This window comes from Mastigoproctus giganteus, chromosome 10, assembly GCF_048544385.1.
Source record: "Mastigoproctus giganteus isolate SK-2022 chromosome 10, ASM4854438v1, whole genome shotgun sequence".
Taxonomy (NCBI): Eukaryota; Metazoa; Arthropoda; class Arachnida; order Uropygi; family Thelyphonidae; genus Mastigoproctus; species Mastigoproctus giganteus.
The window spans coordinates 25,061,314-25,077,588 of NC_143584.1; the positions used below are offsets into that span (position 1 = coordinate 25,061,314).

Genomic DNA, 16,275 nt, shown 5'->3' on the forward strand with positions numbered 1-16,275 from the left:
CCTCACCAATCTTGTTACCCTTCTCTGCACTCATTCCAGTAGCTCTACATCCTTCCTAAAATGAGGCCTCCAGACTTGTATGCAGTACTCAAGGTGTGGCCTGACCACTCCCTTATACAAGGGGATAATCACCTCCTTATCCCTGCTAGAAAAATTCCTGTATATCATTGACAAGACACCATGAGCTACTCTTTCAGACCGTCTGCACTGCTCAGAAAACTTCATATCTGCCTGCACAATTACCCCCAGGTCCTTTTCACTCTCTACCACTGTGAGTGTAGTACCACACAGTTGATATGTTACTCTGGGGTTACTGCTTCCCATATGCAGTACAGTGTCAATGTTAAACTTCAGTTGCCACCTCTCAGTACATCTGCTCAACTTTTCTAGATCCTGTTGCAGTAGCATACTTTTATTACTGTGATTAACAACACTGCCAATCTTCTTCGTATCATCTGCAATCTTGAACATTAAGCTGATATATTTTCATCAATATCATTGATAAATATAGAAAACAACAATGGCCCAACACTGAACCCTGAGGAACTCCCTAATAACAGTAGTCAATGAAGAGCAGTGTCCACTGATTACCATTCACTGTCTTCTCTCACTCAACCATTCTTTTATCCATAGCAGCAACTTGCCCTTAATGCCATACTGCTCCAATTTGTACAGCAGCCTTTTATGTGAAACAGTATCAAAAGCTTTCCTGAAATCCAAGTATATGATATCAAAATTTTTTGCATTCAGTTCCTTTGTGACCACATCATCCAATCAAATTGGTCAGACAAGACTTCCCCTTAACAAACCCATTATGTGTCTGAACTATAACTCCAGTCCTGTCTAGATGATCCTGCAATGCTACTTTAACCAGTGACTTCATAATTTCCCCCGAACAGAAGATAACATACAGGTATGTAATTACTCATGTCACCCTTTGAACTCCCTTTGTGAATAGGGGATACATTTGCACATCTCCAGTGTGTGGGGACCTCCCCTGAATCCAAGGATACTCTCATAATAATTATGGCTAAGGGTTTGCTTACTTCTTTTGATGCCTCTAATATAACTAGATAGATCCCATCTGTCCCAGGTGCCTTTCTTATGTTTGTCTTCAATAATTTATCCTCCACTTTGCTCTCAGATATTACAAAATCCTTTAGCTCCCTGCTAGAGTTTCATAAACTTTAAGCATTCCCCTACTTAAATAACTCCTCTGTGTGAATGTAGATGCAAAATACTCATTTAGTTTGTCAGTTACCTGAGCAGGATCATCAACAGTCGAACAATGAATATCAAATGGATCAACCCGATTCATCCCCTTCCTTCGAGCTTACTTAAGTAAAGAAGCCTTTGCTGTTTTTCTTTGCATCCTTTGCCAAAGATAATCTGCCTTCACTTGCCTAACCTCCTTTGTGACTTGATTACAGGCCAGCTATATCTATCATAGGCTTTCGTGTTACCTGTTAATTTATATGCATCTCATGCATTTTTCTTCTCTGCCAGCCAGGTGGGTAAAGTACCTGCCTAGCAACCCAAAGGTCGCGGGTTCAAATCCTGCCTCGGGCTTGGATCAAAGTACTGCAAAAACCTTGGGAGGTGCATTATGGCCACAGAAGCCGATGCGCCAACAACTACCAAAAAAAAAAAAAAAAAAAAAACAAGCCTCATTAGTTCATCTGACATCCATTTAGGACTAAACCTTGAACAGTATTTCTTAGTTGGTATGAAAAGCCTAGTAGCCTCCAAGATTAATTCCTTGAATGCTTCCATTTACTAACAGCAAATTCATTTAGAATTTGCTGTTAGTAACATCATCAGTTGGTCCCACTGTATAGAATTTAAAAACTATGTGAGACCACTATAGTCACCTTTATGAAACAAAAACCCTTCTCTTTACCCCTAATGGTACTTACATCTTTAAGTAAATCCCACATCAGTACACTGTGATCACTACCACCAAGCAGTTCCTTTATCTGTAGATTCTTAATGCATGAATAATCACTGCTGATAATCAGATCAAGGGTGTTACTCTCTGATTGCCTCTAGAACATACTGTTGCAGAAAACTATCATCCAATAAATCCAGAAGTATTGCTACTGTGCAAGTGACCAAACCAAGCCACAAGTTCCAGTCATAATAAAACACGCCTGCGTGCTCTGGATTCATAATTTATTTTTTTTTTTTTTATTTTGTTACAAAGTATTTTAAATATTTCAAAGTATTTCAAAGTATTTTAATCTGATGAAGGCTGCCCCAGCCGAAAGCTAATTCATTTATCATAGTTTTAATGCTCTGTGTAACAAAATAAAAATAAATAAAAGTTCCAGTCAATATCTGGGAAGTTAAAATTCCCTATTATAAGACATTCTGATTTACTGGCCCACTCTATTTCTCTGTACAGATGTTTGTTGTACTCGTCAGAGTCCTTATGCCTATAACACACTTCTACTCTATTATAAAAACATTCAAGAACTTTTATAAGTTGAATACGATACAATCATTCAATCTATATATGATGGTTTAGAATTTCATCTGACATCATAAAAAAATATATACTGTGTGTATATATATATATATATACACAGTAAACCCCCGCTATTCGCGGGGGTTACGTTCCTGAGAAATGTCGCGAATACCGAAAACACGAATACTGAGTTATGGCTCCCATAGTAATAAAGGGGATCCGTTCAAAAGTATGAAATATATAAGAAAAACTAGTCTAAAATTTTGTCTACGTATGTATTATATGTACCTTCATAATATGACTATGTACATAGACAGTACATAGTGAAATGCAAGCATATGGCATCGAAATGAAAATAAGAAACAATTTAATATTAAATGTAATATTTATTAGAAATTTCAAACAAATCTTTCAAACCAGCGCCTTTGCTAGCTAAAAAACTTATCCCGCCAGTGCTATCATCAGTTTCGCTAAAGTGTTGATAAAGGAGTTTTGCCTTTTCACGAATGATGAGTGAACTTAACGGAATTTTATTTTGAGTTCGGTCTTCTATCCACAGGTTTAAAGCTTTTTCCATTTTTTCTAATTTAACATCACGAGTTACAGAGCAAATTTTTGAAGCAATTAGCACATTTTCACGGACACTACGGTGGATTTTTTCTTCAGATTTCTTGATTGATCGTACCGTTGGCTCATTGATTTTATAATGTTTTGCCACTGAAGAGACACTTTCACCATTAGAAATTTTGTCTAATAATTCAATTTTATTCCCTAATGTCATCACCTTCTTTGATCTTTTCACATTTCCTTTGTTATTTGTAGCCATATTTTTGTATGGGTTAGAAAGAACTTGTCCACAATAAAGTCACTTTCTTCCGTTAACACACTCGAAAAAGTCTGTTTTACACTGCAAAACGGTATTTTTATCATTTTTGTAAGCATATCAATTCATAAATTGATAAATTTATTCAATTTATAAACATATAAATTAAAAGCAAACGACGAAACCTTCCATGACAAACGCATAACACATACTGAACAAGGATTAGTGAGAAACATCCACGCTCGCGATTTTGTCACCCCTCTCCCCCCCCACCCACTGAGCGCTGTTTTGACCGGGAAAGATAATTTTAGCCACGCCCATGTTTTTTATGGCGGAAAATATTCACGGCGCTTTAAAATTCACATTTTTTTAGGTTTCATTTTATATTAAATTGGCGATCGCGAATACGCGAATACAGATACCACGAATAGCGGGGGTTTACTGTGTATATATATATATATATATATTATATGACAATGGGCACATGGAATAAAGTTAATAACACCTATCTTGTCAACTGCTATAGAAAATTAGGATTAATGTGTTGTGATGAATTTCAATAAGTCAAGGTTCATACATGGTAGAGGAGAATCTGGTGACCGAGAGGAACAAGAGTTTAATGACTGTTTGTTTGGGTCACTTGCTACCAAACAAAAGTTTGGTAGCAAGTGGCCCAAACAGCAAGTTTTGGTAGCAAACATTTTTCTAATAACATATCACTGATTATAAAAGTGACCAATGCCTTAAGCAAGTTTCATAATTTGATAAAATGATGGGACAAGTGTAAAAATGTTTTTGGTGATTATGATAAAAAAATAAATGCTATATATTCAAATCAATTTCACGACTGCTTCTCTAAGGAAAAAAGATTTCCTTAATTCATAACTTACTTAGTGATCCTCCTTCACCTCATAATTTTAATTAGTTTCATACCTTTTGATCACAATTTTGATTTTAAAAACTATAAATATATACCATCAAGCCCATCAAAAACCAAATAAGTTCTGCTTATAGATCATGAAAAGAAAGAAGTTATCTTCAGAAAATTTCATAATTTTGATGTACAGTAAATCCCCGCTATTCGCGGGGGTTATGTTCCTGAGAAATTCCGCGAATACCGAAAATGCAAATACTGAGTTATGGCTCCCATAGTAATAAAGGGGTTCCGTTCCAAAGTATGAAATATAAAAGAAAAACTAGTCTAAAATTTTGTCTATGTATTTTATGTACATAGACAGTACATAGTGAAATGCAAGCATATGGCATCGAAATGAAAATAAGAAACAATTTAATATTAAATGTAATATTTATTAGAAATTTCAAACCAGCGCCTTTGCTAGCTAAAACACTTATCCCGCCAGTGCTATCATCAGTTTCGCTAAAGTGTTGATAAAGGAGTTTTGCCTTTTCACGAATGATGAGTGAACTTAACGGAATTTTATTTTGAGTTCGGTCTTCTATCCACAGGTTTAAAGCTTTTTCCATTTTTTCTAATTTAACATCACGAGTTACAGAGCAAATTTTTGAAGCAATTAGCACATTTTCACGGACACTACGGTGGATTTTTTCTTCCGATTTCTTGATTGATCGTACCGTTGGCTCATTGATTTTATAATGTTTTGCCACTGAAGAGACACTTTCACCATTAGAAATTTTGTCTAATAATTCAATTTTATTCCCTAATGTCATCACCTTCTTTGATCTTTTCACATTTCCCTTGTTATTTGTAGCCATATTTTTGTACGGGTTAGAAAGAACTTGTCCACAATAAAGTCACTTTCTTCCGTTAACACACTCGAAAAAGTCTGTTTTACACTGCAAAACGGTAGATTGATCACTTTTGTAAGCATATCAATTTATAAAAAGATAAATTTTATTCAATTTATAAGCATATAAATTAAAAGCAAACGACGAAACCTTCCATGACAAGCGCATAACACATACTGAACAAGGATTAGCGAGAAACATCCACGCTCGCAATTTTGTCACCCCTCTCCCCCCACCCACTGAGTGCTGTTTTGACTAGGAAAGATAATTTTAGTCACGCCCATGTTTTTTAATGGCGGAAAATGTTCACGGTGCTTTAAAATTCACATTTTTTTAGGTTTCATTTTATATTAAATCAGCGACCGTGAATAAGCGAAACCGTGAATACAGATACCACGAATAGTGAGGGTTTACTGTATTTATTCAGCTGAATAGCATGTATATTCTTTACTAAATTACTGAAAATAGTTCAAACTCATTTAAATATCAAAAACAATATAATAATAAACATAATATTAATAAAGTAATATAGACATGAAATTGTACAAATTCTTCTTGATAAACCAACATATGGCACACCCTGTGTATTCCATCGAAAATACGTACTTCAGTGTCAACAAAATCTCATTTAAATCTTTAACATAATCATACTACCTTTAGATTTCATTCATTGATACATACTCAGGAAATTTTTTATAAAAGCTATTTCTGTCAACCTAGTGCTTTGGGATATTGCAATAATTCAAAAGTAGCAATAGTTGATAATACACAGTGATGCACCATTAAAGGCATAAATGTATAGGCCTTGCAATATTTACAGTTTAATTCTGAAAGAATTTGATTTTTCATCCGAACATATTGGGATTTTATTACAATCTTGTATATATGGTTTTCATAAATAACAGTCCCATAATAATACAATAGTGAAAATAAGAATTCCACTAACATCTTTGATTTAGTGAAACAAAACTGCAAGCAAAAGATTTATACATACACTCCTGCCTAAAAGTTTAGAATCCTGTTTCATTTTCAATTTCTTAATTTTCAAAGTTATAAAAATAGGACCAACTTGTTTACCAATTTGTTAAAATATTTTCTGTTATATATAAAAATCAAAAAATTTAAATAACATTTAATATTCAAGAAATTTCTAGAATTTCAAGAATATTTCAGAAAGGTGAAGAAGACGCCTCAGTCTCTCATCACCGTTATATAATAACTCTAAACACTAACATAATGTGGTAAAACGTAAAATATTCCTAAATGTGGTAGACGGTTGTAGGTGATTCCAGAATATTCTAGAAAGTGGAAGTATTTTTTCAAAATTACAGAAGATTGTAAAATGGTTCTAGAGTGTTTTGCAATAATATAAATCGAGGAATAAGAGCTGTAACTTATAAACGTGAACACCTCTCATTCAGAAAGAGTGTTTGATGTAAGTTTTGTGATAAATATGGCAAAGAAATAAGGAAATGAATATTTAAAAAAAAAAAAAAAGTGCTATTATAACTCTGTATAGAGTAAGTATCGGCAAAAAATTAGGGTGTTTCAATTTAAAGGAGTACAACATCATTTGACAATTCAAGGACACTGGCAGTTTAAAGGACAAACTGTGCATAACAACGGAAGCACAAGATAAGCCCATAACACTGATTTCTAAATGTAACTGATGACTTACTTTACCTGAAATCCACACTGAGTTCAGCTGGAACAAACTCCTGTGTCTAACCACTATAAAACTTCATCTTAAACAAGCACTTCATGGCCATGTAACAATCCAAAAACCCTTATTAAAACTGACAAAAAAAAAAAAAAAAAAAATATGACTGGATCAGGCTAAGAGCCATCAACATTGGACAATCGAAGATTGGGAAAAACATACTGTGGATAGATTAATCCAAATTTGAAATTTTTGGATCCAAGCGTAGTTTATGGTGATTCCATCATGATTTTGGGTTGCATCTGTTTTTCTGGAGTGGGTGATATTGTCAAAATAGAAGGAACTTTAAGAAAAGAAGACTAAAAAACATTCTCGAATATAATGCAATATCCTCTGGACATAGACTTTGTGGAAAAAATTTTTTAGTGCAACAAGACAATGACACGAAGCACAGCTCTACGCTGTGCAGGAACTTTCTAGCAACTAAACAACAGGAGGAGGGTACTACAAATTATGGTGTGGCCACCCCAATCGCCTGACTTAAACTGCAGTAGAGCTTTTATGGGATCATCTAGACCATCAAGCCTTCTCAATCTTCACAAAATTTATGGGAAACCTTGCAGATTTCTTAGAATAATGGTAGTCAGTCAAGACACTACAATAAAATTAATTGGCAGAATACCACGTTTGTGTAAGGCAGTGATGAAATCTTGTGGAGGATATTTTGATGAAAAATCAGTATAGCTTCTAATATTAATCATTTCAATATTCTCTGTTGTAAATTTTTCAATGCTCAACAAAAAATTTTAAAATACTTTGTAGTGTTACAACAATAATACTGCATCAACGAGAAACCACGATATAAATATAAATGGTTGGATTAAGATCATTTAATGACAAATATAACAAAATATAAAAGTAATATTTTTGTTCTATTAGTCATTAAACTATTTTAATCCAACCATTTATATTTATTTCCTGGTTTCCCAGTGATGCAGTATTACTGTTGCATCATGAATCCTGGGAACGTAGGCCTTTTCCCTGATACTTTGTAGTGTGTTTATTTTTTATATAAAAAAACTTAACATTGTAAAAGCTAATTTCAAAAAAATATTAAAAAAGGAACTACTGTCATATGCTGTGATTCCAAACTTTTAGGTGGGAATGCATTTGGTGCAATATTTATTAACATCTTACCTGTTACCACAGTTAAATTGGCTCTTAGAGATTTTATTGTTTCTCTAGCTTTACGGAGTTCAAACTCTAATACTGTAAAAAAAAAAAAAAAAATAGCAAAACTCATTGACATAAAAACTAACACCAACAACTATTCAAATAAATCCTAATGCACAAAAGCAGTTCTTTAACAATCATTAATTTTAATCTCTAGACATGAACAATTAGTTACTCATCATTTGGATCTAACAAAATGTCTTATTTGCCTCCTGCGTGTAACTGACCACTTATCTTCAAGTAAACCACTAGCATACAAGTTAGTGCAATTGCATCATTTCTGTAGGTAGCTAACTACTTAAGTAATTATAAATTGGCATCATTAAGTATATCTCATATTGTGAATACCTTCACAATGAGTTGCCATGATATTGCACTACCTCGAATAAGTAAAGCTTCAACCATTGGAGAAGACTATTGTTGCTTATTCTCAATGGATACCATCACCCATATGACACCGTTTCAGAGCTTAATGGCTCCTCATCAGTGGGTAGGCAGGTACCCTGGTGTTGCAACGATGACAACCCAGTTGTCACCGTTGCAACGATGACAACCCAGTTGCAAAGTTGAGATAAAATCTGAATAAAAACTTGCTTAACTGTATAATAAAATAACATCCTTGGTATATATATTCCATTATGTTTATCAAAGAATGCAGAATTATTACTGTACACAATTTTTTGTCATTTTCTGCAACATAATATAATGGTTAAAAAGATTGCAAGTGAATGTGACCTGCTGGCTATTTTGAAGATGCCATGGGGATAAAAAAAAATATGGAAATCAAAGTTTAAGCAAGTTTGTAGAATGAATATCATCACAATCATTCTGGTCTTAAGTGTGTTAGAAAATATGTAAAAAGTAGCTGCATAAGAAAATGGATACAAGATTATGCATAAAATCTGTAAAATGGAATAATTATACAAGGTTTTATGCATAACCCTTCTTTCTTTTATATATAATTGCAATATTGACCATCTATGGTTGCCTAAAAGAGCATAGAGGTATATACTTTCAGCTCTATATAAAGCGGGGTAGTTTTAAGTTTACAAATATGTTTTCTACTTGCAAGATAAGAAAATGCATATCACACATCCACATAGTGACCACCACTGGCATTATATCTTATGCACAGGATTAGGCTACATAATTTTAAGTATTGTAAACTTTCTGTTCTTCTACCTGATATCAACAGGCAGAGAAAAGAGTAAAAGTCACAACCAAGCTTTCCTTTGTGTTTTAATATTATAAACTTTTGGTTCATTAGCCTATTATATGTTTTAATATTGATGTTTATGAAAACTTGCTCATCAAACAAATTATCAGCAAGGTGTCTGTATTAGACTTGTGTTTGTAATTTTAAGGATGAACGATTTAATGTATATTCTTATAAGGAAACAAATTAGTTAGCATTTTTAACTTATTAATATCTATTTTGTTTCAAGTGAACATGTCTTTCTTTTATTTCTCATGGTAAATGGACTTCAGCATTAAAAATAATAATAATAATAAATATATATATATATAAATATATATATAAGAAATGTGTGAATCAAAGAGTCAGTATTTTTTGCAACAAATGTATGGTTTATCAGAAAATCCCCAAAGAGGCAATTTCACTGTCTAGCTTCACCTGAACAGAAATAAAATATTACTAGCAAAGTATAGGGGAAGAGAGATTATTGACACCTTCACATTTGCAAAATCTACTTTAGAAATGGTTGCTTGGGAAGTTTGAACGTAGTAGTAGTAGTAGTAGTAGTAGTAGTAGTAGTAGTGGCACATGATGCAAGAAAGCAAGTGTAGGAGCTTATGCAGCATCAGCCAAAAAAAAAAAAAAAAAATCACACCATTCCCTCCAAATGCCTGTCCAGTTCCTCCTTAAATTTATTTAACCTATCAACTTCTACAACGACAGATGGAAGTTTGTTCCAGCAATTAACCACCCGCTGGCTAAAGGCAAATTTCCGCACATCTATTCTACATCTGTCCTTTCTTAATTTGAACTTATGTCCCCGTAGGTTGGTAATCTGAACAAGTGGAAGGATCCCATCAGAATTCAGCGTGCTCAACCCATTCAAGGCCTTATAGACCTCAATCAGATCACCGCGCAGGTGCCTAGTCTCCAGCCACTGCAATTTGCAGAACTTAAGCCTCTCTTGGTAAGAGAATCCCTTCATTCCCCTCACCAATCGTGTTGCTCTTCTCTGTACACGCTCAAGCAAATCTACATCCTTCCTAAAATGAGGCCTCCAGACCTGTACGCAGTACTCAAGGCGTGGCCTGACCATTGCCTTATACAGAGGGACAATCACCTCCTTTTCCCTGCTAGCAAAATTCCTATATATCATTGACAAAAACCCATGACCCGCCCTAGCAGCCTGTCTGCACTGCTCAGAAAACTTCATATCTGACTGCACAATTACTCCCAGGTCTTTTTCATTTTCTACCACCTTAAGTGTAGTACCACACAGTTGGTACGTTTCTCTGGGGTTATTTCTACCCATATGCAGTACTTTGCATTTGTCAAGGTTGAACTTCAGTTACCACTTCTTAGCCCATCTGCCCAAATTATCTAGATCCTGTTGCAGTAGCACACTGCCATTACTGTCATTAACAACCCTGCCAACCTTTGTGTCATCTGCAAACTTCGACATTAAGCCTGATATACCTTCATCAATATCATTGATAAATACACAAAACAACAGTAGACCCAACACCGAACCCTGTGGGACTCCACTAATAACATTAGTCCACGAAGAGCAGCACCCATTGATTACCACCCTCTGTCTTCTCCCACTTAACCATCCTTTTATCCATTGTAGCAACTTACCCTTAATACCATTCTGCTCCAATTTGTACAGTAGTCTTCCATGCGCAACAGTGTCAAAAGCTTTCCTGAAATCCAAGTATATGATATCAAAATTATTTTTTGCATCCAGTTCCTTTGTGACCACATCATAATAACCAATCAAATTTGTCAGACAAGACTTTCCCTTAACAAACCCATGCTGTGTTTGAGTTATCGCTGCAGTCTTGTCTAGATGATCCTGCAATGCATCTTTAACCAGCGACTCCATTATTTTACCCGGAACAGAAGTTAAACTAACTGGTCTGTAATTACTCGTGTCACCCTTCGATCCACCTTTGTGAATTGGGGACACATTTGCACATCTCCAGTCCGTGGGAACCTCCCCTGAGTCCAAGGATGCTCTCATAATTATGGCTAAGGGTTTGCTTAGTTGCTTTGCCGCCTCCTTTAAAATAACTGGATAGATCCCATCCACCCCAGGTGCCTTTCTTATGTTTAACTTCAACAATTTCTCCTCCACTTTGCTCTCAGTTATTACAAAATCATTAAGCACACTGCTACAATTTGATAACCTTCTTCCATTTTCAAATTGTAATAATTCCTCACGTGTGAATGTAGATGCAAAATACTCATTCAGTTTGTTTGCTATCTGAGCAGGATCATCAACAGTCGAACCATCGATGTCAAGTGGACCAATCATATTTAGCCCCTTCCTTTTAGAGTTTATATAAGTAAAGAAATCCTTGCTGTTTTTCTTAGCATCTTTTGCCAAAGATTTCTCGTAATCCGCCTTTGCCTGCCGAACCTCCTTTGTGACCTGATTACAGACTAGCTTATATCTGCTACAGGCTTCTACGTCGCCTGATAATTTATATGCATCCCATGCATTTTTCTTCTCTGTCACGAGTCTCATTAGTTCATTTGATAACCATTTAGGCCTAAACCTTGAACGATATTTCTTAATCGGTATATAAAGTCTAGTAGCTTCCACGATTAATTCTTTGAATGCTTCCCACTTAGAATTTACTGTTTGTAACATCGTCAGTTGATCCCACTGTACAGAATTTAAAAACTGTCTGAGACCACTGTACTCCCCTTTACGGAAGCAAAAACCCTTTCCTTTACCCCTGACGGTAGTTACCTCTTTGAGTAAATCCCACTTCAGCACACTGTGATCACTGCCACCTAGAGGTTCCTTTATCTGCAAATTCTTAATACACGAATGATCACTGCTGATAACCAGATCAAGAGTGTTACTTTCTCTGGTTGCCTCTCGAACATGCTGCTGCAGAAAACAATCATCCAATAACTCCACAAAAGTCTGACTAGTGTGTGAGTGCCCAACCCACAAGTTCCAGTCAATATCTGGGAAGTTAAAATCCCCCATTATAAGACATTCTGATTTACTGGCCCACTCTATTTCTCTGTACAATTGTTCATTGTACTCATTCAAGTCATTAGGCCTATAACACACTCCTACTCTTATTTTTCCTTTCGCAGTGCTTATCTCACACCAAACTGACTCAACAGAGCACTGTTCATCTATATTAACTGGGTGCACTTCCTTTGATTTTATGTTTTTCTTAATTAACAGCATAACACCCCCTCCCTTTCTGTCCTGTCTATCCTTTCTGTACACATTGTACTCCCCAAATTCCAGTTCTGCATTCCTTATATCTTTGTTACACCACGTCTCTGCTATCCCAACAATATCCGCCTTTGATGTCTTGACCAACACTTCAAATTCATCAAATTTATTTACTATACTTCTAGCATTGGTATACATGCAAGCATACATGCTCCTATGCCTATTCCCTGTTACCCTAACACATCCCATATACCCAACTATTCCATGATGACTGCCATCCGTCCCTGAAACCCCCAACACCCCTCGCTCCAGGTCGCTTCTTATTCTAATAGAAGTTGTGCAAGGATCACCTTCACCTCTGCCTGCGGTTACTGTTAAACTATTAGTCTTTGTATCCCCCCAAACTAGCAGTTTTCCGACCCACCTAACACTGCCTCGATAGCATCAGCAAATATTCTTGCACCCTTTCTATTTAAGTGTATCCCATCCCTGTAGAAGCAATCTCTCCTGTTAACAAGTACAGTCCAGGCTGAAAAAAATTCTACCCCTTGAGCCTTGCACAATCTTTCCAGGGCCGAATTGATCGACAAGGCTCTCATCATGTACTCCCTCCTATCGTGTCTGGGCAGAATTGCAGACACTTTCAAATTCAACCCTATTTCACGGCTTTTTTTCAACAGTGACCTGTACTTGTTGAGTAATTCCGCCGGTCTCCTACTCTTAATATCATTAGTACCAACGTGTACAACTATATCACCTTTTGTGCCCTTGAAAGATGATATCCGCTCTACAACGTCATCAACCTTTGCCCCTGGCAGACATACCCTGGTCCTGTTCCACCTATCCTTTTTACAAAATATATTCCCCGTCTCCCTGACAATAGAGTCACCAACAATAACTAGTTCCTTTGGGACCAGCGCATTCTGCTTTGGAGATTGCCGCCGTGTTGCCCGATGCCCAGGAGTGAGCTCTGGCGTTGAGGTGGGCAGCTGAGAGCCTGATGGGCCCCTCAATTTAGATCTTTCGAGGGCATCCACCCTGTCCCTCAAACTCTCATATAAGCCCATAACAACGCTGAGTTGTCGCCTGATTTCCTTACACTCCTTACATCGCGCACACACAAAGACATCCCCCATGGCAATATCATGTTCCGTTCCAGAGAGTTCGGCAAACATTTCACAAGTTGCACATTTCTTTAGGCTGTGATGCGTTGGAGAATTGCCCCTGATTTCAGGGGCAATTCTCAAACGTTCCTGATTTCACCTTCCAGTTTGAGAAACTTTGTCCAGAACAACAGCCTCAACTTCTCAAATATCCACCATCAATCTGTTATATGCTAATCTCTAGATTAGGAGATATAGAAGATGGTGGCAATATCCCCAATAACTAATCCCTTAACAGAATAACTATTGGTGTTCTGCTGCAAGTAAAACTAAAATAAAATAAAATGGCTTTTATTAATAATATTCTTTCAGATGATTTCTCCATCATCTGAATGAAAATTAGGATAAATAATTTTTTTTTCTAGAGACATACCACGAGAGATCATTATTAACCAGCATTCTATTTTTGTATTAGACGAGGAGCAAAAACATATATATTCATTGAGTCTTTTTGATTCTATTAAATACAAATCTTTTTTTTTTTTTTTTTATGTAAACCCCAAACACGAGAGGTACTAGAACCTATAGTACTTAGTACCATGCTTGGATTGGAGGTTGAGAAGATATTTGTTGACATTGGACTTGAACTTCCGCAGACTGAAATTTTCAGGAAATACATATGAAGGAAGGTTGTTCCAGAAAATGGCAGTTGAATGAATAAACAAGGAAGATGAAAAGTTGGTTCTGTGAGTTTGAAGTTACTAGCAAAGTACATTGGACAGTAAATGGATGTTGGCTGGCGGCAGCACGTGTTCAGACTGTTTTGAAAGAGAGAGCGGGAATTATAGAAGCCAATTCAGAAGAACAGTTCCCATGGAAGTACAGTGAAACTTCCCTTTAATGGACAGCCATGGGGAATGAAAATGTGTCCGTTAGAGAGAAGTGTCCGCTAACAAGAAGTCTAAGGGAGAAAAAAAAAAAAAAGAAAGAAAGAAAAATCATTAAACGTTTAATGTAAAACTAAATTAAAATATATACATATTTTGAACAATATTTTTGTAAATAATATACAATTACATACACAAGAGATAAAGAAAAATCGTTAAACGTTTAATGTAAAATTAAATTAAATTATATACTGATTTTGCACAATATTTTTGTAAATAATATACATACAATTGTGCTATGCATATTATGACTTTATCTTAAGAAAAATACATACAGTAATCACTTATTTTCTTCTGCACCTTCTTCCGGCTGATAATTTTGTTTTCAACATTTGTTTGGAGTGAAGAAACCATCGAAAGTCTTTCAGTATCTTCTTCAGCGGCGAAAAACATTTTTAAACGATTGATTTGTATGAGCGCTTCTTCTATTTTCATCGGTGGTTCGTCGTTAATACGTTCTTCGACAGAATGACCTTCCATTTCTTCATCCTCATGAGGAACTTCTTGAAAAATATCGATGATAATGTCGTTGATATCTAGAGCACCATCTTCTGTAGTGAGGTTTGAGTCTATCTTTGTAGCCAGGGTCACTTGTAGCGGAAGTATTGTATATTATCAATAGATGTTGAAGTTCTTGTTCTTCTTGGTGCTCCACATTGCTGTTCACAACTTCAATTTTTGCGTTTGAGAAGCCAGACTTTACAAAACAGTTCACGACAGTTTGTTTTCTAATTGCGTTTACTGAAGAGGAAATCCATTGAATCGCATCTAGGATGCTGATTTTCTCTGCAAGGTCACTCGCACATGTTACATCGTTCATGTTTGCAATGAGATGTCTTAAAACACATTTTCTGTAGTGAAGTTTAAAATTTTTTATTATCCCTTGATCCAAGGGCTGACACTCTGCAGATGTGTTTGGTGGCAGAAAAATGATTTGAATGTTGGACAATTCAATGTGCAGGTGAGATGCAGCATTATCCATGAAAAGAATAATTTTTCTGTTTTGACGAATCATGTTTTGGTTAAAGTGACTTATCCATTCGCTCATGATATCTCGTGTCATCCAAGCTTTTTTATTAGACTTCCAGTCAACATCCAAAAGATTCAACTTTATGCCCTTGAAACGATGAGGATTTTGTGGGTTTCCTATAACAAGAGGTTGTTCAAAGTCTCCCAGCATATTTGTACACAATAGTACAGTCAAGCGTTCCGTAGAAATTTTTCCGCCCTGGCACTTTTCGTTTTTTAGACTCGTGTTTTCAGGAAGAGCTTTAAAAAAACAACCCTGTTTCGTCACAGTTGTAAATATCCTTAACTTCAAAATCACAACATAAATCTTCCAATTTGACGGTCCACTCTGTTACAACCCCTGTTGATACTGGGGTTATCCACGCTGTTACAACCCCAGTATCAACAGATCCACCTTCACCACTTACAGTTTTCCAAGAAATTTTATGCCGAGTTTTGAACTTGTCTAGCCATCCCACAGAAGCTTTAAACTCATTTACTCCCATAGATTTCGCAACCTCCAGAGCCGTTTCCCTAATAATAGGCCCATTAATGGTAATTTTTTTAGCACGTGCGCGACAAATTTGAAGTCCAACAGTTTTCAGGAATGATTTTTGAACCTGATTATTTACGTGTTGCCAAAATTGTTTGAGCAGTTCATTTTTTTTTTTTAGGATGTCGCTTACCTGTGTCTTCCCGATTTTGAATTTTACAGCGAGATTGCGAACACTATTTTTTTGCCGATCATACGCATTAATGAGTTCGACTATCTTTTAAAGTTAAATGTTTACGAGAAGACATTGTGCACTTCACACGACACTGAACAAAACTGAAAACTGAAACTGAAAAGACGAAAGGCCGACCATA

At 35.8% G+C, this 16,275-nt stretch overlaps 1 protein-coding gene across 1 annotated transcript in view; it reads right to left on the reverse strand.

Moving 5' to 3' along the window:
* Nucleotides 1-16,275, reverse strand: part of LOC150078878 (RAB11-binding protein RELCH homolog) — a 450,480-nt gene that overhangs the window by 396,508 nt on the left and 37,697 nt on the right. Inside the window, exon 3 of the mRNA XM_090382879.1 lies at nt 7,915-7,986. Within this exon, the coding sequence (XP_090239005.1) occupies nt 7,915-7,986 (72 nt within the window). The remainder of the gene's footprint in view (nt 1-7,914; nt 7,987-16,275) is intronic.